The following is a 23,633-nucleotide window of genomic DNA, read 5'->3' as shown; positions in this document are numbered from 1 at the left end:
CACTGCTGATGCATTTGAGGTAGCCTCAAAGGACCTAGAGACAAGGTCAGGCATGTTATTGTCTGTGTTACAGCTGAGAATGTTTTCTACAAGAACTTGCAGTGAACAGGAATAAATCACTTATTTTTGTGTTCAAATCAGCTTATAAACATTAATATCTACCTTATGACTATACTAGAAGTCACTTTTTTCCTGTATAGCTGGAGAAAGATATGAAGCAACTTGCACAAATTCAGGGTCTGAGTTAGGAGATCCTGCTCCCCAACCTGTGCTTAAGTTATGCCCATGTACCAAATCACGATGTATTTTAAGACTTTTAAAATGTTGCATTAAAAATGCCAGACTGAATGAATTTGTACTCTGTGGAGCTACGGACTGATTCACTCAGCTCTGAGTGGTTTATTTGAAACCTTGTTAACCTGCCAAAGCACAACAGTCACAAGGTGGAAACCTCTGTATCCTTCCAAGAAGCTGTGATGACTTTCACTTAGTTTTCTTTGGTCCACTTCTCTGGAGAGGCATCTCTGCCCTTGTCCTCCTCCAGTCACATATCTCCGAGTAGTCACAAAACTGGCACTTCCAAGCTTCCTCAATATCCACTCCTTGTGCCTCCCGCTGTCCTTTCCAGTAAGCAAGATAGTATTGAGCTTTTTCTCTGACCTTCTTTTCTTCATACAGCACTATGTCAGTCCCAAGCAGTATATTACTCTCTTGGTGGTTATAGTTGATTTTCAGACAGTCAATGTGGGGAATATCTGAAAAGGTCAGATTTAGACACAGTAGCTCCAAAAGATCACCAAAGGTAGATACTGTGAATCCCGCTTTCTGAGCATGTTGCTTGACTTCAGATCCCAGGAGTTGCTCTGGACTCAGGCTGACGTGACTAGTGAAGATATCTGGTTTTAGACAACCTTGCACCATGGCATCAAAAATATACTTGTACAAACAGACCTGGATGGGGGGGAATACATATGCAAAAGATGAAACAATCTGGGATGACAGGGTGGATTAAGACTTCAGTGCAATGAAGCTGTTGGTTATAAGTGATTTTTGGTTGTCTTTGCAAAACACACGACATTGTGCCATCAAGAATTTTGCACAGTTCATATCATACAAGAAGTATCAATCTTGAGCTTTTTAAAAGTTAAGCTTTACAAAGTTATATACTGAGACAGTATCAACGGTTCAAGATAAACAAGCAGTTCAGGTATGTCATTTCTAAGGTGTAAAATCTTTTATAGAACTGGACAGATTTGGAATTAAGTCTTCAAATTCCAGTTGGAATTTGAAAAGAATCTTGGACTCTAAGATCTAGTGGGAGGGGAAACAATTTTTCCAGACCATTTTTCAAAACTTCTCAAAGCAGACCTCACTGCAAGGATTGCTTCACTCTTGTAGTTTAAATAAATTGCAGGTGTTGTGGAAACAACCACTTACACAGGTTCCAGTGGATTTAGGGGAGAGTAATTGAGCTAAGTTGTTCACTTGTTTAGCTGAGATTGAAATCCTTAAATGATGTGCTTGGGAGCACAAAGCTGGAAGTCTTGCTCTTCAGGTGAAATGTAAAAATCTAATACTGCAGATCCTTTTCCCAAGAGATCTTTAAACTCAGTCTGATCTCTAGTTTGGGGTTATATTTTTCCAGATGGGAAGTTCTTCTGGTTTTAACTGAAGAACCTTCTTCAACTCAGCCCTAGAATGTTTAAGATAATTACCAGCATTTATTCCAGAAGTAGCTGCAATTATGATATGCTGTGTAATCAAAATTTTACAAGCTCAGTCTTACTCCATATAACTTTGAACCTGAGATGCTCAATTCAGGATCCTGATTTTTCTAGGCTCTGTCTATAGACAGACATACAGGTCATGAATTGCACTTTGAAGCTGTGCTGCTTTTCCTTATGGACCACAATCTAATCAAATATGAATCTAGGCATAAGAGGACAAAAATAGTCATTACTGCATTTATTTCCTAGTATTACTAGTTTACTTACTAGATTAAGAAATTTTCTTTGCGCATGCAACTGCCTAAAGGCTTGACTAACTTTTCCTACCTGGAAGTGATCTCTCCTTCTCTGTGCTTCAGAAGGCATTACTGGTCTGCTCCGAGTCTTTAGTTCATTCAGTTCCAGCTCTCCCTTGATGTTATAGCACAGTTCATCAATAACTCCAGTCAGAAAAACTCCTTCTATTAATCCAAACACAGGAAGCTCCCGCACACAGTCACCTAAGAGACAGTTGCATGTACATGTGAGAAATGTTGGCTTTGAAGGACCTTGTGCTGCAAACTTGTACAGTATTGTGAACAATTGCTGTGATACCACACTTGCACTCAATGCAAAGTTCTGGCTTTGCATGCCTATTTTAGGACACAGTGTAGTTGTCAGACTTTTCATGCTCCTTTTATAAAGGTTACTATTTTATGCTGTCATGTAAAGAGTAGTAAAGACTGCTGGAAATGCCTAGTGGCCTTTCCCAGAAGGTGATCATCTCATTACTATGAACTTTCCTAGTTTCACAGGTGCTTACTTTTGAAGCAGAACAGAAAGCTAGTCTGACTAGCTTAAATTTCTCTTGGCTGAATGACAAGTGGGTCCTCAAACAGGGAAATGCATTTGAAAAATTCAGTCTTAACAAGCTCCTTGAAGCGCAAGCTGCAGAGCTGGGAGCAGACCACAAAGCTCTTGCTAACAAGCTGCACAAAAGCAGGGCTGGGAACGCAAAACGGCTTTTGGCCAGTTGCTTACCCGCTTGGAGGACAGGAATCATGGTGAGCAGATTGAGGACTCTGACTGCCCAAGCATCTTCTCTGCTGCTTGTAGGTACGTCCACGATGTCATGGACTTCTAGCTCTGAGCACAGAAGTGTCATTCAGGTGTCTCTGGCCACAGCAGCGTCTGTAGCCGTGCAGTGGGCTCTGCTAGTGAAGGGCCATCCCTGAAACTCGGCTCAAACGAGGGGATCACGGACCCAGGGCGGGTGTGAGCTGCTGTGGGCCCTCCGGACTCCAGCCGGCTGCTGCGGGTCCGCGAGCGGACAACACCTCACCGCGCTGGTGCTCTGCCCCGGGTCTGACGACCACCCTGGCAGCTGGGCCTGAGCCGGCACGGGGGACCAGGGAGCTGCAGCCGGCGGTAGAAGCTGCTCTGGCAGCGGGGAGGGATCCCGGCCCGGGGAGAGGCAGGGGAGCAGCTCCCTCTCCTGCGAGGCTTCCGCCCCCCGGTTCAGGCAAAACGCGGTCTTTTCCCCCAGAGCACGCGCGGGGGGCGGGCGGGCGGGGAGGCCCTTACCGCGGGCCAGGTGCAGGTGGGTCCCGGCGCGGAGCAGCGCGGCCCGGCCGGGCGCGGGGGGCACCGGCCGCCGCCTGCCCAGGGCCGCCTGCAGCTCGCACCAGCTCTGCGCCGCCAGCTCCGTCACGCGCAGCGGGGCCGGGGCCGGGTCGGGGTCCGGGTCCCGCGCCGTCCTCGGGCTCCCGCCGCCCCTGCGGACACGGGGCCGCTCAGCGCGGCCGGGGGAGCGCGGGAAGGGCCCTGAGGGGAGGCCGCGGCCGGGGGAGCGCGGGAAGGGCCCTGAGGGGAGGCCGCGGCCGGGGGAGCGCGGGAAGGGCCCTGAGGGGAGGCCGCGGCCGGGGGAGCGCGGGAAGGGCCCTGAGGGGAGGCCTACACCGCCCCGCCCGCCCCCGCGGCGCTCACCCCGGCTCCGGCTCCGGCTCCTCCAGCTGCAGCAGCTCCGAGTCGCTGAGGTCGGAGAAGCCCGAGGCGGCCTCGCCCGGCCCCTCCGCGCCCGCCATGGCGCCGCCTTCCCGCCTCGCCGCGGCCTGGGGGCTGGGCCGAGGCTGCTGCCCGCCTCGCCGGGGGCCGGGCCGGGCCGGGCCCGCCTCCGGGCTGTCCCCCCTCAGGGCGCCGCTCCTGCCACCACCGCAGGGGAAGCCACGGTGGCGGGGGGCGGGCTGCCCTGGGGTCTCCCCTGCTCTTCCCCGCCCGAGGAAGATCGAGGTCAGGGCCCGGCGCGGGCGGTGCGAGCCCCAGGCTCCCCCGTGGGCTCCGCACGCCGCTTTCCAGAAGCGTCTGAGGGAAACGCGAGTCCCGCTTGCCCCTGGGGCAGGTGCTTTTGTTGGTGTCGTTGACGCTGGAGCGCAGTGCCGTGAGCCTTCCCTAGCTTCAGACGCGCAGGGCCCTCGGTGGCGGCGTGGGACGCACTCCAGGCTTGTGTCGGTCCCAGCCACACGTCCGCCCCGCCAGCGGCATGGGACACGCTCCTGTCCATGCGCTCCAAGGCCGCTCCTCGCTGCAGCCGGAGCGCGGTAAGTGAGGAGACGTGCTTTCCCCTCTAATAGCTTTCCCTCCTTAGGAGAGGTTTGGGTGAAGCATGTGCTTTGTGTGGGCTCCTGCAGAAGTCCTTGGTTGCAGCTGCAAAGTTGCAGCTGGGAGTGGAAATGAAGTGCCACAAGGACTCAATGTTATTTATTTAATACTTAGTACCTTTAATTTCCAGTTAATCTTCATATGAGTTTTGCTGCAGTTTTCCCAGCTAACTGCCCCCTCTGTGCCCACCGATCGCTGCCCGCAGCAGCGCCCAGAACAGGTACCACGAGCCGAGGGGAGCCGGGGAGCTCAGGTCCGTCAGGGCAAGCCGACACGGCGCGAGGAGGGATGGTGCCTTTATCCGGACACTGTGCAGACTTCTCCTGTGCAAACCACTTTTTTAAAAGCCTTCTGGTTACTTAAATCCACTTCCCTGGAGGAGCTTGGCAGAGGGAATCGTCCTGGGGTCATGCACAGCAGTGTGAGAGGCTGCCTACAAAAGCTCTTAGATGCCTCTTTCCCTGGCAGGCACCTGGAGGAAGGTTTTCCTTCGCTCTCAGATTGAAGCAGAGCGTGGCAATATTATGTTCAGTGCTTTTAAATAGGGGAAGGAAGATTCTGACTGTTCTCAGCAGGTGATCTGATGTGATATCATTGCAATGCACTTTGTCCTCCAGATACTTTACCTTTCTATTGGAAAAAGTTCAGAAAAGGACGTTTAAAACACTTCTGTGGTATATATTCTCTTGCCCAAGGAAGTTTTGCATTTAGTCTTTCACAGATTTTGGGGATCCTGACGTTTAAGGGCCCTGTTCCTACAGCCTCTTATCTTTCCTCATCCTTTCTATTTGCAGGAGGGACAGTGGGAAATAGGAAGTCATGAGTAGGTGGGTTATGTGTAAGGATGAGCTGTGTTACTCTCTGTTGGTTTTGATCTGTAGGTACGTCTGGAAGAGCAAGAAATTCCAGCATATGATGTTCCCTCTTAATTTGCAGGCTTGAGGCATGCCTTCCCTTCTATAAAAGATGCGTCGATCCAGGTACGCAAGATTTTATGCAGTGTTTGCCTGGTGGTGTATACTGTCACAGTTCTGCTCTGTGACAATTTCTGAGGTTAGGAATAGCAGCAGCCAGCAAATGTTCAGTGTGAATGAGAATACTTAAAGTTTCACACCAGCAGAACGCAAAAAGAATAACAGGGTTTTCTTCTAGCAGACGGGGTTTCCCCAGGTATTCATTTTCTCAGAATTAAACAAATTAGTGAAGTACAAACACATCCATAAGAGATAGTCTTAGACCACTTCTCTTTGTAAAGCTACAGAAAAGTGAAGATTGTGTTTAAATTTAAATTAATTCAATTTAGAGTGTGCTGGAAGAATGGAGAGCCTGGTTTGTTATGTTGCTTGCTGTTAAGCACACTGCCAACCACACTGAAATAGCTCCGGCTTCCAGATATACCTGGCTCTTGTAGAGTATGTTTATAGGCTGGATGCGGAATGGCAGAGCCACGTGGTTTCAGCTGAATGCAATAGCGGTATAACAACATGCTATTTACTTTCAGTGCATGTGTGCTTAGATTTGTGCTTAGGTGAAATGCAGAAAGGCACTACACGACTTTTGTGCTTTAGATGCCTGTTTGGACAGCTGTGCAGAGATCACTGTTCACACAGCTCGCTCCCAGGCTTCTCTTTGCGATGGGGTACCGCTTCATTGTTCTGGGGTCTCAGGAGAAGAAGAGCGTTCTTTCTGTGGCAGGCCCAAAGCTGACCACGCAGCTCTCATCTCGAGTGTCAGCTTCTGGGACTGTCTTCTCATTACTACTAGGTAGTAGTGTGTGCGAAGCAGTAAGTTGCTTATCTCTGGTTAGGCTTCTAAGATGCTAACTTCCTGATTGTCCGCGGAGAGCGAAGAATAAATACAGACCTGTTTCAAGTCTCATGCATTCAGCATAAGCATCAGTGAACGGCTATTCTCCATCACAGTCGTCTTCCCCGTTTTGTACATTTCCAAGGAAGCAGTACAATCTGTCTCTCTGGGATCTCATCTCTCGAGTAGGGTCCCAGAAGCAAGGGAGGCAGACGCACTTTGTTTTAGTGCAGGGAAAGGCTTTGCTGCCTCTTGGGTCTCCTACTCAGAGCATCAGAACTTATTCTGATGCTTCTTCACCAGAACTCATGTAATTCAGTTCTGCTGAGAAATTTTAAATTCTTCAGTCTGCAGAAAAATTGGATTACTTGGCAATCCACTCCCCTCAGGTCTTCCAAAGTAAGTTTGAACAGCCCAGTTCCACTGATCAACACACTCCCACGCTGGCATGTAAACTGCGTCGGTACCATCTCAGTTCATGCTGTAATTGCTTCCCTAAGTGAAGACAGATGTCTACATTAGTCTGATCTGAGCATTCAGCGTGTTTGTCTGATGTGATTTGTAGCGTGTGCTTTGTTTATGACGCGCTCAACTTTGTCATCATCAGTGTGTGAATGAGTTTCACTCTAATGACAATTAAATGTTAGATATTTTAAAGCTGTTTCATATTATCTTACCAGATTTGGCAGAAGGGTGCAGTACATCTATTAGGGAAGCTGATAAGGCCTTGTCTTCCTTTTTAATGAAAGTCTATGTGTACTAGATAATCATGTCGAATTTTAGTCATTAAAACCTCCTAAATGTAATTTATCAAGTAATTTTCCAGCCACAGTTGGAATGTAGAATGAACAATGAAATCAAGGCATCCCTTCTAGGTCGCTGGTTCAGATCCAGCTCTGATTGATGGTTTGTTTGGCTTAAGAAGCAATTAAGGTTGCTGCTAATAGCAAGCATGCTTGGCCTTACTATTTAAATTTGGAACTAGGGACAGGAAAATCCAGTTATGGATTTATTTTATTTCTGTGAACTCTTGATATAATACGAAACAACTATGGCTGATCTTTATAGCAGTCATTTGTACATGTTACTGGATAAAGTCAAGTATTTTGAGAATGAGGTGTGCGTTTCAAAATAACCTGCAGGGCACTAAAGACATGAATTAGTATAATGCATTGCTATGCAGTTAGTTTAATGGAACTCAAAATCACTTGGAACCTTTCTCTGGGAAAAGACTTGGGATGACACAGATAAGAAAAATAACTATCCCTGTTCAAATTATGGTCCTGTGAATTTGTTTAACAAGAAGTTTTGATCTTTATAGCCAGAGTTATACTTCCATTACATTTTTTTGATAATAATGGATGCTTATTTCTCACATCCATGAAATGACATCTCAGAAGGTGTATGAATTTATGGAAAGCATAGTGATGCTGTTTTACTTTCTTTGTAAAATCAGAAGTTTTTGGCACATGTAGGTGTTTCAAACACACGACTCAATAAGCTATTGAGCTGCTGAAAATATAAATTTTCCAATGTTTAATTTCAGCGGTGGCTGTATTCCAAAGTGACTGGGGAAGAAGGGGAAAAACCAAAACTCATCAGTTTCCAATTTTATTCCTTGGAACTTTTGAAACTCAAAGGGTTCCTCTTCTGGGCAGAAGGTGGCGGTGGTAATACAGAAATGAAAGCATCTTCTGCTTTTATTTATTTATTTTTAACTTGATAAAACACTCTTGTATTTGAATAATGTCTTGGGGGGTTTATTCTCACCCTTAAAAAATGAGCATTGCCCCTTTCTCGGTTACAAAGGGTCCTATTCTGCCTCTTGCAGGGCAGTAATCTACAAGTTGTCTTGTGTTGTCTTCGGAGAAACATTTTAAGATGTAGACTGCATGCTTTGGGTCCCATCTTGTCAGAAGATAAGTTAGTGGGGACAGGTTAACTCAACTCGTGGGTTAGATGCTTTTGTCTGAGATGCAAATTATATAGTTGTGTGCACAGATCTTTCAGGTAACAGCATATTTGAGCAGTTGGATGAAATAGAGCCTATATCCACAGAGCTTCAGCAGAAAACACAAAGGCTAGTGGAAACTATTGGAGAACATCTTAAAAATATGTCTGAACTCCATAGATGAATTAGCATCTCGTGTAAATTGATATAGCTCCAAAAGTTCAAGATAACAAGACATATGCAAAAGTGACTACAGTTCGTAGTGCTTCCTGATGTATTTGCATAAGCAACATTTAAAGTGGTAATTTGATGTCTCTCTTGCCATGCGTCAGTTGTTTTACTTAAATAGTGTTTTTCATGTGCATTGTATTTTCTAGGTAGAAGACAGGGTTCCTTTCCGCAGAAAGCTCCTATAAAATTAGAAACGATGATACAATTAATAGTTTAAGCAACACAAGGGAAAGAGATAATAGTAGCTTCCTCATTATTACATTGCTGGGTAACAAGAGCGGCCGGCAACGATGCTTAGCTGTAGAATTTTTTACCTTTAATAATTGAGCTGAGGTTTCCATTATGGTAACACTGCATCTTTACATGTGCTAAGCAGGGCAGTTTTATAGGTATTGACGAATTGTTACGGAGTTTGGTGCCATATGCAGAAAAAGCAGTCATTATACCATTTACATTACTTTATTAATTTAATGAGTTTGGCTCTATTCCTAGAAATGATGTTGCCATTTTTGCTGTCTCTGCTGATTCAGAATGCCATTAAGATGGGGATATGTGGAGAGATGTGACATCAAAGAACAAAGTGGGTTTGGAAATTGCATGTGTGTGGACATGTTATAGCACTTTCTGCCAGTGTCAATAGCCGAAAGACATGTTTGATTTATTTTAAATCTGAATCAGGTCTAGACTCTTCATGGCGCTGCCAGCCCTCAGGGAATGGTTTCTTATCTGAAATTTCCAAGCAAGATCCTATTGTTGCCTGGTGGTTTAAAAACACCACTTTGGACTATTTCTTCCAGATGAATAACTGAAAAGGTTTTTCTGATGCAGCTGCTTCATTTGTTGCACAAGTTATGACCAAAACCAGTGTTTTATAGGAAAACGCCTGTTGTTTCCCTGTCACCAAGGTGACCATGCTTTTGATGCATATTTCTTGCCTGTGCTCTTGCAGAAGAGAGAAGTGAAGGAGTAATTCCTGCTCTCCTCCCTGCAGCGGGTGACAATGTGTAGCATTTGCAAAAGCACTTTCAGGACTTGACCCCTGTTATCGAAAATGCCTTAATGCTCAGGAGTCTGTTTTGGCTGAGAGGCAGCTGTGGTCGAGCTCTGACATTCCCAGGTCACTTTTGAAAGTGAGACTTAGGGCTTGCAGCAGGCTTCCAAAGGTATTCGGACACCTCACCACAACTGCTTAAAAAAGGAGGGGGGGCTGGCGGTACTTGTATCTACCCCTATGTACCTAAAAGCCTTTGGAAGTCCAGCCTCGAAGTTCTGAAAACGTTAGCCACGATTTGGGTCGGGGCTGGATGGAGAACATGAAGCTCTCAGTGCACTGATGGCAGTGCAGCCCGCGCTGCGCGTGCTGGAGATCTGCGGGCAGCAGTGCCAGGCATGCAGGCTCAGCGAGCAGCACTGCTGTGGTTTATCCGTTAGCACGTGCTACCTTAAAACAATGTAGTCAGAGCTACTCTTAAGAGCTTTTGAGTTTATTTTGGAAGGCAGGAGAGGCTGTTTGGTTAGATGTCTTCTCTCTAATCTCGTTTTGCTACTTGGGTGCTTGAGGATAGGAGACAGGGAAGAAGCTGAGCTATAAAAAGAAAGGGGAGAATGAGGAAGGGAAATCCAAAACACTTGCCAAAAGATACTGAAACTTGTACTCTCTGTATCAAATTTTTTGGTGTTTGATGCTGCTTTGTCTCTGTCCATGCTGAGTATTGCTGTATAATCCAGGATGCCCATTGTAACTCCTGGCAAATAGCAAGGGTTATCTGACTTTGTCCATATCTTTTCAATGCAAGCAAGTTTTCATTTCATGTTGCTTGAAGGAAATCTCCAAAAATCCCCAAACCCAAGCTGAAATAATGAAAACAAAAATACATGTTTCATTGTAGTGGTTGTGAAGGATGTGTCACGGACTTTGAGCCTCTGAACTAGTTCAGGCAGTCTGCCTTGGAAAGAGGCATCTACTGAGCAAAAAGTGAATGAGAGCAAATCTGTTATCGCTGTCAGTGGGACCATCCGTTTGGATGTTGCATCCATTTGTGGGAATGTTGCCTTGGGTGAAGGGCAGTAGATTTTTAAAGGCCCAGAGCAATTGTTCTGAGAAGTAATCTATTCTTTCCTGGAACAGTGGGCAGAGATTTTTTTTCCTGCATTAAACCCAGTGTCCCGAATCTGAATTTAAGTTTTTCCTTGTTGTTTTTGGAGGCAGCGGTGGGAAAGACTGGCTTGAGTGAAAACCTCCCAGTGGCAGAGAATTTCTTATCTCTTTGATACTGTCCTTTAGGTTTACTGTTGACCAGTGCAGTCTTCTTTCTAATTTTTCTTAGTACTAATAAAAAGGAAGCTGCTGTTCGGTGAACTGAGTGCATATGCCTTGAATGAACAGTATACTGAATCCGTTGGCATCTCTGGCCAAAAGAACTATCATGCTTCTTCCTGTGTAGATCCTTTAGGATGAACATTCATTTTGTTTCATAATTGCCCATCCAGTTAACACGTAGGGCCCAAATCTAACTTACCTAAAAGAGGATGAAAGGATCTTTCAAGTTGAGTTGATCTATGCTGAAGGTAAGACTGATATATTGGGGATGAGGATTAAATGCTTTATTTTATTTGAAAGCAAGCAATATAAAAAGCAAAGGCTCTGAATTGCAGGTGGTGGCTGGCTGTGGTCGTTTGCCCAGGAGCCACGGAGTGGCAGCATTGCCTTGTCACAGAACGACTTTCTGCATTGGCCCATGCGCCAGTGTCTCGTACCTGAAAAATAAAAACCTAGCATGCCACGGCATGTAGATCCTGAAAATGAAATAAAAATAAATCATTTTAGTCGCAGGAGCTTAGAGCTCGCATGCTTGGCTAAAATGGGTAAATCTTTGTTTGCAGCTTTGGAGATTCTGCAAGTAGACCTCAAAACTTAAACACAGTAAGAGCAACTTCTCCAAAATTTAAACTTTTTCTAATATGAGCAGAGCATTAACATCAACAGCATGCTTTGCAACAAGCTAAAAAAGGCATTTTTGTTTTCATAGGGTTAATAAAGCTTCCTTTACAACTTTACTAAATCCTACAGTTTCAAAGAATTCTTGTCATAATTAGAAGAAACAAATTAGGTTTGCTCAAAATCTTTCCTTGCTATGTATTTGAGATTTAGACAATAAATCACCATAAATATAGACAATAAATCACCATATATCATGGAGTTCTTTAAGAATCAAGCTGCTGTGCTTGAGTCCCCAGTCTCTTGAGCGAGTTGCAGGTCACTCGAGCAGGGCTCACGTTGTTGTTATTCCTTGTTTTGCGTTGGTACCAGGGAATCAGTCTATCGTATTTGCAGCAACACAGAGGTTGGTAATAATGACTTGGATTTCAGGACGCATCTGCCAGTTGTTGAAGCAAATGGATGTACAGCTGGTGGAGACGGATCCATGGAGTAGGAAAGGAGCGTTACTGACTCCCTTCAAGGCCTGTAAATCTCCCTTCCTGTATAGTGACTGTTAAAATATTCAAATCGTGGGCTAGCTAATGTAAGTAGAGTCAGTTTTACCACGAGAGTACCGTGCTGGTTTTAATCAGCAGAAGACCTCTTCCAGCCATTGGTAGTACTGAGTAATACCTGAGTAAAATTGTCTGTGGCTGAATGTCCAAAGTAGCCTTGAAATATGGATGCTTCCATTTTTCAGTGTTCAGCTTGGATGTTTTTAGGTTCTTACCTAAAAAATGCCAAGAACCCATCGCTCCATGGGTAATCAGCAGGAGCTGTAAGTATTCACTGAGCCTGAAAAGAAATCCTTAGGGACAGAATCCTGGATCTAGCTGATCTTTTTACACCAGGGACATTCTGATTCCATTTTGTAGTAGGATTTCTGGATGTAACCAGAGGTTGGAGACACTATTGAGAAACAAGCCTGAAACAGGCTCTTGTGCCTGGGGCAGTTTAGAATAAGCCTCCTTTAAAAACAAAAGCAACAAAAACCTGGTTATATTTCCATTCAGCAAGATTTTAAAATACATAAATGTGACTAAAATTCATTCCTTGAATTCACACTCAGTGTAAATCAGTCTCTCTAAATGCCCTAGCTTTGGGCTCAATCAGATGAGGATCTGAGATGTTCAGATAGACAGAGGAGCAAAAATATTTGGAAATCAGTACTAGGCATAGTACTTTGGAAGAGTGGGTTGGATAGCTTAGCTTGGGTCCGTGTACCATTTTCTATGTTACGTATGTGAACACAGCAGGGCCTCAGTTTTTGCTGTGTTGGGTATTGCTGGAGGAATTAAAGCTGTTTCCACTTTCTGCAGAGGTTACTTCCGTTTGCAGCGAGGCAAATAGGGCTGTGTGCCTTCATCCAGTTTCTGTCAGGGAAGATCTGGAGCCTTGGTGTAAACCAGGAGGTTTAGGAGGTCCCTCTGGCTGTGTGCTGGAGATGTTAATCTCTAGCAGAGGGACTGTGTGGGCTGCTGGAGGCAATACCGTCCTGAACTACTGTAGGAAAATTTGGCAGTGCTGCTTCTGGACTCATGAGTGTAACGCCTGCATCCTTTTTCTGAAAAACAGCCTTCCAGAGTCTTCTCCCTTTGCATTTGTCTTCATTGGCTGCAGTCAGAAAAATGCTGCCTATTAACTGAGAAGCACTCTTTGAAGTTTTGTGGAGCTTTTTTTCCCCCTGCAGTTTGGAAAAAGATTGGTGACAGATTTGAATGAACTTTGATTTTTCTGAAGAGTTTGATCTAGAGGTTAATCCCATAAGCAGCTCAGCAAAAGGGAAGGGTGATGGTGGAGAAAGTAGTCACATCACAAGAACAGATTTAGGGAATGTATTTTCTGCAAAAATCAGGGACTCTCCGTGGTGAGGATTCTCGCTGCTTCATAGTTTTCCACTTAAAAGCATGGTGAGAGCCGTGCTTTGCGTGTAGCAAGATGCTTCCTGCATCTAGGTGCCCTGCATGAATTTGTAGTGCGACTTCAAGACAAAATGGGCCTTTTGGGGGAGTTTTCATCTGCCACTTTAGCAGCTAGTGACTTATTTATTGTTAATGAAACCTGAGATTCTGGAGAACAGGACAGTACTCTGATCAGAGAGGTGCTGGTACAGCAGATGAGCTGGGCTGTCTGCACGCTGTTCAAGCTGTCAGGTTTACCTGCAGCTCTCTTGAAGAAGCCTTGGCCCCACCTGAGATGCAGAAAAAGCAGAGGAAGGCAGCTGAGGGGAGAAATGGTTTATCTGTCAGCAGCACTGATCCTGCTCCTTGGGAAGGAACGGGACTATTGATCAGTTATTTCCTTTGGCAGGTGTAGTCTTGCTCCTTGGTTGGTTCCTTTAATGGTCCTCGTTCTCCCCTTGGTTTTTTCTTTACCTTCGGTGAGGCCTGTTCCTCGTTGTCACTGCATACATTAAATAACCTCATCAGAGAAGAGCTTCCGTTCTGGGGATTCTGTGGCTGTGCTGTGCCAGCACTGAGCCTGTCCCCTGTATCTTGGATCGGTTGCTGATCTCTACCTACCATGTGGTCACAACTCTGTTGGTATTCTAGGAAAAAGACGTACAGAAGCAACAAACTGTTATGGAAGGAAGGGAGTTCTCAGCCAAATCTCTGCTAATGCAGCACTACCGCAGAGGGCTGGAAAATCTTAGGAAAGCCTCATTCCTTGGAGCTGTACTTTTCTTCTGAAGATGGATATTGAAGTGGGAACTTCCATCACATTAACAAGAGTAGAGGCAGCCCCAGGATGGAGAAGGAGGTCACGTAGCTGCAATAGCTTTGCATAAAGTCAGAATACAGATAACGCACTAGACAGGGATAACTGCAGGGGACAAGAAGCCTCCAGTCTTCGTGCATGTAAATTCGTGCTGGATTACTGAAAGAGAAATAGAGCGACTGAGTTGTTTATGGAGGCTGCCTGTCCTTTTTAAAGGACTTGACCTGACATTTGCACTCTCTAGGTTGGGGGTCCAAGCTAGGCTGCAGCCGGGATGGTTAAAAGTCCAGATCTCTTGACTTCTGTTTTCAAGGCTGGCTAATTATGGTGATATTTAGAGTGCTAGAGGAACCAAAAGCAGTGCTGTCCCCGTCTAGATGGAGCTAGCCACTCTGTCTGCCATTGGAAGATACAGAGGGAAAATCATTGAATAATCATGTACTTCCAATAATGACAAACAAAGGTTTGGCCAAGGTTCGAGGGCCGACTAAAAGTCTGGCAGTTCCCATCATCTTAGAGCCAGTTCCACGGTCTCTACTTTCCCTGATGTTTCTAGCTATGTTTCCTATGTCCTATAGGAAAGTGAAGTTTGGGAAGGAAAGCTAATAGATCTGTCCTCTGTGCACACGTAGTGCTGAGGTCTGTGAGATAAATTGTGTAGCTCTGTAGTAAAGTGCTGGACAGCATGATAAATTGTGCTGCTATATTGTGCTCTGCCCACTAATCCATCTCCCCTTTGATTCCCCCTCCCACCCCATAATACACCCCCCCCCACCTTGCGGTTTCAAACCACCTTTTTCTGTGAAGACCCCCAGCACACACCACCTCCGTTGCTACCAGTGTTTCCTCCCTTCACCTCCTGCTGGAACTTCCCCGCTGTTACCTGAAGTTTGGAGTATAGAAATGGCCATTCTGGGACACTGCAGTCGTTCCTCTGCTTGTCCCTTTTCCCTAATAGGAATAGTATTGCTTTTCTTTGCTCTCCTGCACTTGCGAAAATGGAGCAGAAAAGCAGAGGCTGGGCTGAATTTGGCATGTTCTGTCCTCCCCATGCTTGTTTTACTTGAGGCTCTTCTAGTGCATCTTTTATTTAATAAATTAAATATGATGGGAAATAAAACACAATTTTATGTAATTACAGTGTAAAGAGGTGATCCTGTACCACTGGAATACTACTGAAACCAGTGGGGATGTTATAACTGCCATCAATAATTACGGCATTGTATCTACAGAGTGTTTTACTACATGTGGTTCTGTTTTTGAAGAAATGGCCACATTTACTGACAAGCAGAATTAATCTGTTGGTTTTTGTTTGCATGGATTTTGCAGGAGTAAAATCCAGCTTGTTTTCTGTTTCTGCACTGTGAGAAGTGTATTGATTTTTCTTCACTTCTGATTGTTCACATTACTGGATTGCTTTTAAATAGTTGACAGAGACATCATTCATTTTCCTGCCTCAAAGTATTTTACAGTGCTCCCCCCCCCCCCCCACAGTTATATATCATCCTGATCACATTTTACAAACTGCAGCCTGCGTACGTGTGGGAAAACTGTTCCCCTGTGGGTGTTTTGTTCCTTTCCTACCTTCTCCCCAGCAGCTTCAGCATCTGCTTTTCGGGTCCTGACTGGGATATGTGAGACAAGGCTCAGACAAAGCTCTAAGCCGGAGATCAGGAAATGCCGAAGAGAGGAAGCAGTCACCGGTGAATCTGGGGAGCTGCAAGCAGTGTGCACAGCAGCGGTATTGAGAGGGGTTGTTTTGGTTTTGCCATTTTAGAAGCATTGAATAAGGGACGGTTGTGCTCTCTGGTGATGAGGAAGCGTTCTTCCAACCCAGCTGATGCCATAACCGAAGAAACTTCCTGACGTCTTTTCAGTGCAGAATCCAACAAGCTTTGCAATAGTGTCCTAGCCCAAACATGCACCTATTTAAGATGCCTGCCTTCAGGTGCTATGTCTTGCGCAAAACCAGAAGATGGTTCTGCAGCACAGAAACAAAACATTTGAGGGTTGCAGCAAAGGAGCAGATACTTAGTCTCACTTCTATTTGAAGAGTAGCATTAGCACAAAAAAAGACAAAAAAAGTGTTAGCAAAGGATGTATATAGCTTAAGTGGCTGTACTCTGAATATAGGTATGTGCTGCACAGATGCATTATTTCATTCCTACTACTTACCCCCAGGGAGTGGGAAAGTGTAATTTGTTACATTTGCAGATAGTGATAGTAAAACTCAGGCCACCTAAAATATGCAAGCTTGTCCTGCATGGAATTTATGTCAACCTCAGCAGGAACTGCACATATGAGAAGTTTTTGCCCAGAAAGGTTAAAATTAATGTCTTGTCTATTCAGCAAGACCATGAGTGAGCTAGAAATGATCTCCTGCTCCAGGCATCTAGACTGTGGGGGAAGAGCTAAACCACTGAGTTGATTCAAAGGAGAATAAAAACTTTCCTTCGTTATATTGTCTCATCCTTTTCATGTGTTTCTCTGGTAACTTATTTTATCCACCTTTTACTTTAAGTAAAGGACAGCAGACTTTGTGGAAAAGGATATTTATTTCTTAAACCTCTTTACAGTGGAAAATTAATGGGGCCTTTTATGTTTGTATTATGCTATTAATAGACAGAAGTATCATTATTACTATTAATCAGTACTATCATGATTAAAAAAATACTGTGGATGAGCAGTACCTTTCTCAGTGTTGCTCCTCGTGAGGAAAACCCGTGTGTCCATGAGCATCGTGCTCCCGCAGAGGCTCTGCTCAGGTCTGCTGGCTCTGGCCATCGCTACCCCGTTGAAGGCTGACTTCCCTTTTGCAGTAAGGGCTGCAGCAGTTACATGATTGGTCTGCTCAAATATACCAGCACATTTACAGCACAGATGATCTGAAATAAATGGCAGCATTTCATATGTCTGACTTACGCCCTCGGTGTAGCTCTAGGCTACAAGGTATTTTTTTAATGGGAATTAAATCCTTAGCTTCTGAGGCGATTACAGTGGGCCTGAAGGGCAGAACAAACCTCACCGGAGAGCTTATTACGAATTTGTAATGAGTGTGTTAATCAAGGCTCGTATCACAAAACTGCAGTGGAAATGTCTGCTACTTGGCCATTTATAGACATTTATGAAGGAAATTATTTTTACCAGGGGCTACTAACAGGTCTTCCCCAGAGAAAGAGACAATAAGTTGGAGAATATGTTCCCCCATTCCTGTCTGTATCTGGTCTCCTCCTGCCAGTCTAAATGAAGCATCTAAACCTGTCTGGCAAAACATCTTTACTAGAGGAATATGGACTGATTTTTTGAATGGCCCCACATGCTCCATATCCTGGTCGCTTTGTTTTTAGGGCATTTTTCCGTGGACCGATTCAATTTAGTTATACAACACCATATTGCAAGACACTTAAATAAAATTAATGGCTAATGCAGCATTTCTCAAGAAAGGAGACAATGTGGCTGTGCTGTGTTTCATCCTGTCAGTACTTCCCCAGATGCCTAATTGTGTGTTATATATCGTCTCCCTTCTTTCGGGGGATAGTTCTCAGTGGTGTAAGTTGCCACGGAACCAAACCTGTGAAAATTTAACTGTCCTTCCCAACATCTCACATTCTTGGGGAAATGCTCTTCTCTACCGAATACAGCTGGAACCTGGAGGGACCACACTTTAATTTCATGTGCATTTAGGCACTTAAAATTTTATCTGAGCCTGAATAGTCTTGAAATACTCAAACCAGCATAATAATAGGACACAGCAATGGTAATGGCTTTTCACTGGAGCTGGTCACAAAGGGATGTGATAAACATTGCAGTGCTCTTGAACCCAGGTCTGGAGGTCTGTCTTTCCAGAAATTCAGCTGTGTTTTATTCACAGGGTGTTGGATATGAGGTGTATGGATTCCCTTCTGGAACTTCCCCAAGAAGTGCTAGATAGTGGTAAATTTATGTCCTTTGGGTCTACTTCTGTTCTCACAAATGCAACAATCTGATTTTATGGTTCATGTGAAGTGCCATCAGCAACTCAATTGTAAAGGCTCTGTTGGGCAGTCACAAAGATGCGGCCGTCCCTTACTGCTTGCGCAGGTTTTGTAGAGGGTGTGGTGAATATGGGAATGACCAGCTGATATGGAAGGCAGCCGAGCCGTTGGGGTAGCTATTGCTCGTGAAGGTACGAGACAGGCTGCAGAGGTGTTTGCAAGGGTGGGGGCTCGGATGGCCGCGCAGCACAGAAGCCAAGTGTGCACGTGCTGTAGTCAAAGCTGGTCGCTGGTGGGGTGGGTGCCCGGAGCTCGTGAGCAGCCAGCCCTCGGGAACTGTCTTCTGTGATCGCTAATCCCCTCTCTCTATATATGTTTCTGTTCAAAGGATGCACAGATGGGTGAAGAGAGAAGTAGTCTGTCTGTGGAAGTTGGGCCCTCCCCAGGGAAACTGTAAGTGCACAAATGAAAGTGAGGAGAAATCGTGCCCTGAGGTTTCCTGCGCAGATGCCCAGCGAGGCCGGTTGGAGGACAGCCCTGTCCACGGCCCTGCCATGGAGGGCTGGATGTGAGGTTGAACGAGTCATGCTGCTTCTCTGCGTCCTTCTTCCCCCCACCTTCTCTGACATCTATTTAGGCTGAAAGCCCTTTGGGAGGAAGAACTGTCTCTTCCTATTTGCTTATACAGTACCTAGTGCAGTAGGGTCCAGATTTCAGTGAGGGCTCTAGGCGACAGGACAACAATGCTAATAATGATAATTAATAATTAATTTATCACTTTACTCTCAGTGAATAATCTCTGATAATCATGTACAATTTGCTGCCTCAGTGAATATTCTGATAGTAAACAGATCTGTTAGAATAAAGTCACAGGAAATGAACATAAAAGGAGCGAGAAAATGGTCGAGACTAATTAATTAAAAAAATCAAAGGAACATTTGTGCATAATTGTTTGCAGTATTTGCCCGGTTCTAGTAATGGCCTAGATAAAATAAACACATGGGAAAGAAGATAAGAGTTACTCAGTCTCTTACACAGTCCTTGTTAGAGAGCCAAAAATGCACCTATATTATCCTGACAAGGAGACTGTGTCCTCCACTTGCAGGAATAAAGACTCAGTGATCTAGGAGGTCCTTTTTCCTTCTTCAACCTCATTACAGAGTGAAGGAAATGCAGTAAGAAAAATCTGCTTGCCACTGAAGCAATTATGTAGAAATTAAATATTCACAGAGTCCAAATGATTGGGGCATCCAGCTTAGAGATCAAATTCAAGCCCACATTGGAAATGCAGAGAAAATTACCTTTTCACATGGTATTGCATTCAGTTCAAGCTAAGGTGAGTTTGCATGTAACTGTAATAACTAAATTACCTAGAAAAGTGTCAGTTATTACTGTAAAGCATACATGGTGGTCTCTTACAAACTTTCTCTATTTGCTCCTTTTTTTCCTTTTCCTTTGATTACTGCGTTGCTGGATTCCTAGGGCTGTGCTGATTTATACCAGTAGTAAATCTGGCCCTTATTTTCATTTGTGTTCATTGCAGAGCTTTTTGTGAAAAAGTCAGATAACAGCAGCAATGAGATTGTATCAGGCTGCAATGTTATTACTGGAAACTGTTGAAACCCAGTCCCTGTTACCAAATGTAAATCTCCTTCAGAAAAAGATTCCACTTGAAATATATTGTTTTATTTGTAACGTGGTGTTTACAGTGCCTGCTCACATTATTCCTTCACTGATGTATAGTGATGATGCATAAGTTAGATTTCACAATGCTGAGAAAATTAGTGCTTCAGAAGAATTTATCTCCCCTGTTATTGATGTCCTGTCAGTAGCAGCATTTTAATATTCTCTCCAGAGAGACTAATGGCACTGACAAAAATTGCTGAACTTCTGTTCTTGTCTAAATACCTAGATAAAAGATGGCATTTCTGTATGCGAGAAACAGTATTTGGTGATAACAAACTGTTAGTCTGTTTTTTCCTTTGTGAATAACAGGATATTTGTTAGGGGTTGTGTGTGTGGTTTTTTTTTTTTTTTTTTTTTTTTTTTCTTCTAGCCAACTTTCTGAAACATGATTTGGCAGATGTTATTTACTTGTGCTCTGGTCTCTTGCATCTTTGTCTACAGAAGTATTAAGGCATTTAACTTTCATTTAGGCCATTGATTCTCATTGCTTCCAACTAGAAATAATACTGAATACTTAGGGGGGTCTGAGTGTCCATGCTGATCTTTACAACACTTTGGTTACTACCCAACTTGTTTCCAGCATGATTCAGCTCTGATGGACAGCAATGCTACTAGGTGATTACTGGCAATAAGAATGCTAAAACAGTGAAGCTCTGATCTTGAATACGGTTTGCAAATCCACCCCAACCAGTATTGTTGGAGAGATGAAGCCTAGCCAAAAGCTGGGTCGAGGCTTTGTCCAAAAATGGCTTTGGACTTGAGGTTAGCTTTATTTTTGTGTTAAATGTGATCATAAAGGCTTAGTTTTTCAAGTCATGTGAAGAGTAAGTAATCTAATTCCTGTTGGATAGTTTAAGCTCCTTTGAACATCACACGCACTAATCACAATTTTTAGGAACATCCAGACCGTAACCTGGAGTTTATCATCACAAGCTTATGACTGTTTGCATCTGTTTTCTTCCATTGCACAGTGAGATTAAAGTCAAATTTTGGGGATAAGTCTTTCTGAAGTTTCTGTTTTCTCCTTGCATTTGACCCACTAGCAATATGCCCTTTCTTCCCTTGAAGATCAGAAGCACCCTGAGAACATGACGTTAGTATTGCCAGATTTGTGAAATGGTTTTTATTCTTTGAGTAGTTGAGAAGAGATGTTCTGCACACGGTGCAAACGGACTAAGCTTTTGCAAAATAAATTCCCTGCTAACTGGTAAAACAGCCAGTTCTCACTGAAGATGAATACCCTAGCTAGTGGCATAGCTTGTGGGCTGCCTGACAAAGTTAGTGCTAATACAAGCCCTGTCTGCATTCCTCAGCTATGTTAGAGGCGGGTGGAAGGGCAGCTCTTGGGTAATAAGTGTCATTTGATTTCTGGGCATAGGGGTTGACTTCTCAAGTATGTTAATTAGTAGAAATGATGGAGATGGACGATTATTAACTGAAATGTGAAAGCTAACAAACTTCATATGGGCCATCCAGCAGTCAGCGGATAAGATGAATGGTTCACCATCACGAGTTCTGAATTGGAGCGGATACGGAGGCCTAGAGAGCAGCGATCGCCCCTTACGGCTGATCCCTGGGACAGAGCAAGTTCCGTCCCCCTCTCTCAAGCACAGGTTTCGAATGGGCTGTTCGGCTGAGGTTTCACCCAGCTGTTTATTTCGGTAGTAGCTCAAGTCTGGCCAATGCTGTACTCTGTGAATGTTTCATTCAGTTGCTCTTTGATTTTGTCTTTAGCCAGATGTATTAAATGAATCCCCCAAATGGATATCCATTGTTACATACTCGTAAACTTGTGAATAAAACCCTGTTGGTGGGAAGAACTGCTAGCAGCTTTCCTATGCATTAAAAGCGTGTCCATTTCTAAAAATAAAAATGAGTATAATATTTTAAAGTTATAAGGAATTTAAATATTTAATAACTTGGGCAGCTGATTTGAAAGTAAAATCCAGGGTGGCATTTGCCCATTTTCTCATTAAGCTACCTATAGCAAATCACAATGGCTGTGCAAGATGCTTTCATTGAAAGACATGAACATTTGCCAGTACTAATCAAAACAGCACAGACCTGGGAATATTGGTGTTCTCAGACTTGGCCGAGCAGCAGGGAAGGCTGCCAAGCTCGGCATGTTTGCTGGATCTGCTCTACCGTTGAGCTGCAGAGGGACGGCACGCAGAACAGCAGTAGCACAGCATGGCCCCGCTCAGGGAGCAAACCCTCCTAGGCTCTCCTTTTCCTGAAGTGTCCTTGGTGACTGGCTTCAGCCTCTTTCTTGTGACTGTGTTGCCACGAGAGCAATAGTGTCTTGTTCTGGTGCATTTAAGAACTTTCTTCTCTTTTGTACTGGTGCTAAACAATGCTTTAGAAGTCATTAGATCCAAAGCCTCGCTCTCCTAGTGATTTCCTGAGGCTGTAGACCCCAGTGCTATCCATTGCTAAGTGAACGTTAAATCTCCATCTTATAGGCATGTCATGGGGTTTAATTAATGCTTCTGAAGTACTTTGAAACCCTTGGATGACAAGCAGGCTAAAATATTGCTAGTCCCTGGGGAGCTTTTCCCCTTCAGCAGGGGATCTTGGGTTTTTTATTTAGTGAGCAATGTTGTCTGAGGACTGTCCTGACAGTGATTATTTCTGAGGCAGAGCAGCAACACATTTGCAGGATGCTGCTGAATTTTTAATGGACTCTTCAATGGAGCAAACAATCCCTCTTGCACCACTGAAGAAAGCCTGACCTGAGATTCTGCCTCCAGAAACTGCTGTACAACTTAATGCAAAAAAGGCATGCACAAAAATCACATTGCAGTATGATCAGGTTCAAGAGGTTGCACTTTTTTTTTCCTCACGCATAGCCAAAAATCTACAGTCAAATATCAGTCAGCTATATACCTTATCTCTTGGGGTGTGTGTGGGGGTGTGTGTGTGTTAACCTTGCTGTATATCTTTTCAGTTGGGTAGTACTCTCTTCTTATACCTTGGGGGAGGTTTGGGGCTATTCAACAATGCTAATAAACAGTGTTACTATAATGCAGATTATGTAAATGTACCAGTTTTTCAGCCATTTCTTGTACTACCCATGGGAGCAAGTATTTTCTGGTGCGCAAACAGGCTGCAGAATTGAACCCTCTTCCTTTTTAAAAAATGCTTTACAAGAACAGAAGTGTCTTCAGAGGTTCACTCGTCTAATATCCTAACTAGTGACTGTGAGCAGAGCACCACGCTGTGCAGAAGCCAAATAACCCTCCAGGAATTCTTCCTATTACAATAATTGCTGGGGCAGAAGAATACTGCAAACAGCTGTGGTTCATCCCGTAAACATATTCTCCCTCCTTTTGGAGCCTCAGCTTCCAACTTATGCCAGAACCCATCAGCTGCAGGAATAGCGGAACATATTTCCTTTGCAGAAATGAAACGATTACTGTCGAATAAATGTTATGCATAGACCTGAACTATCCAGTGAGTATTGCATATGCAAAAGGAAAAAAGTGACAGTGTTTTATGCTGAAATGACAGTTCATCTGCCTAACACGATGGCAGTGGAGCTGCCTTGTGTTAGCAGCCTAGCAACACTTAGTTTGATGAAAAAAATTCCCCCCGAATCAGTGCAGCACGGAATGGCATGATCTTGCATTGACTGGGAAGCCAGCTGTAAAATGTCACATGGGATGTGCCTGTAGAGAGATTTCCCCTACCAATTAAGTTTCCTCTTTTTCTTGACAGACAGTCCTTTTCCTCCACCTGAGTGTGTGCATCCCAGTCAGTGTGTGTGCTGGTGAGGATATTAAACCCCTTAATGTCTCTACCTTATATTGCTATTCTGTGGAGTGCGGGAAGGCTACCTCAGAGAAGAGGAGGGTGAGACTGAGAACCTGGTCTCATAAGCCGTGTGCTGATTGCAATGAAGAATACTTGGGCAAATTTCTTTT

General features: G+C 44.3%; 1 protein-coding gene and 1 long non-coding RNA gene across 2 annotated transcripts in view; one reads left to right on the top strand and one right to left on the bottom strand.

Annotated features, from left to right (window-relative positions):
* Positions 1-369: 369 nt before the first annotated feature.
* EXO5 (exonuclease 5) lies at positions 370-3,850 on the bottom strand. Its single transcript, XM_064523011.1, has 5 exons — positions 3,693-3,850; positions 3,291-3,481; positions 2,748-2,852; positions 2,055-2,227; positions 370-951 (listed from the first exon to the last, which is right to left on the bottom strand). The coding sequence occupies exons 1-5, from the start codon at positions 3,788-3,790 to the stop codon at positions 484-486; spliced, it is 1,035 nt and encodes a 344-aa protein (XP_064379081.1). The 5' UTR covers positions 3,791-3,850; the 3' UTR covers positions 370-483.
* Positions 3,851-3,879: 29 nt separating this feature from the next.
* The window catches only part of LOC112987693 (uncharacterized), a 38,525-nt gene continuing 18,771 nt past the window's right edge, over positions 3,880-23,633 (top strand). Inside the window, exons 1-3 of the long non-coding RNA XR_010392240.1 lie at positions 3,880-4,303; positions 5,246-5,344; positions 18,413-18,477. This is a non-coding gene — a long non-coding RNA (uncharacterized LOC112987693). The remainder of the gene's footprint in view (positions 4,304-5,245; positions 5,345-18,412; positions 18,478-23,633) is intronic.

Source organism: Dromaius novaehollandiae, chromosome 19, assembly GCF_036370855.1.
Source record: "Dromaius novaehollandiae isolate bDroNov1 chromosome 19, bDroNov1.hap1, whole genome shotgun sequence".
In the NCBI taxonomy this organism is placed as follows: Eukaryota; Metazoa; Chordata; class Aves; order Casuariiformes; family Dromaiidae; genus Dromaius; species Dromaius novaehollandiae.
The sequence above is the reverse complement of the archived record's forward strand: the minus strand, read 5'-3'. Positions and strand labels throughout refer to the sequence as shown.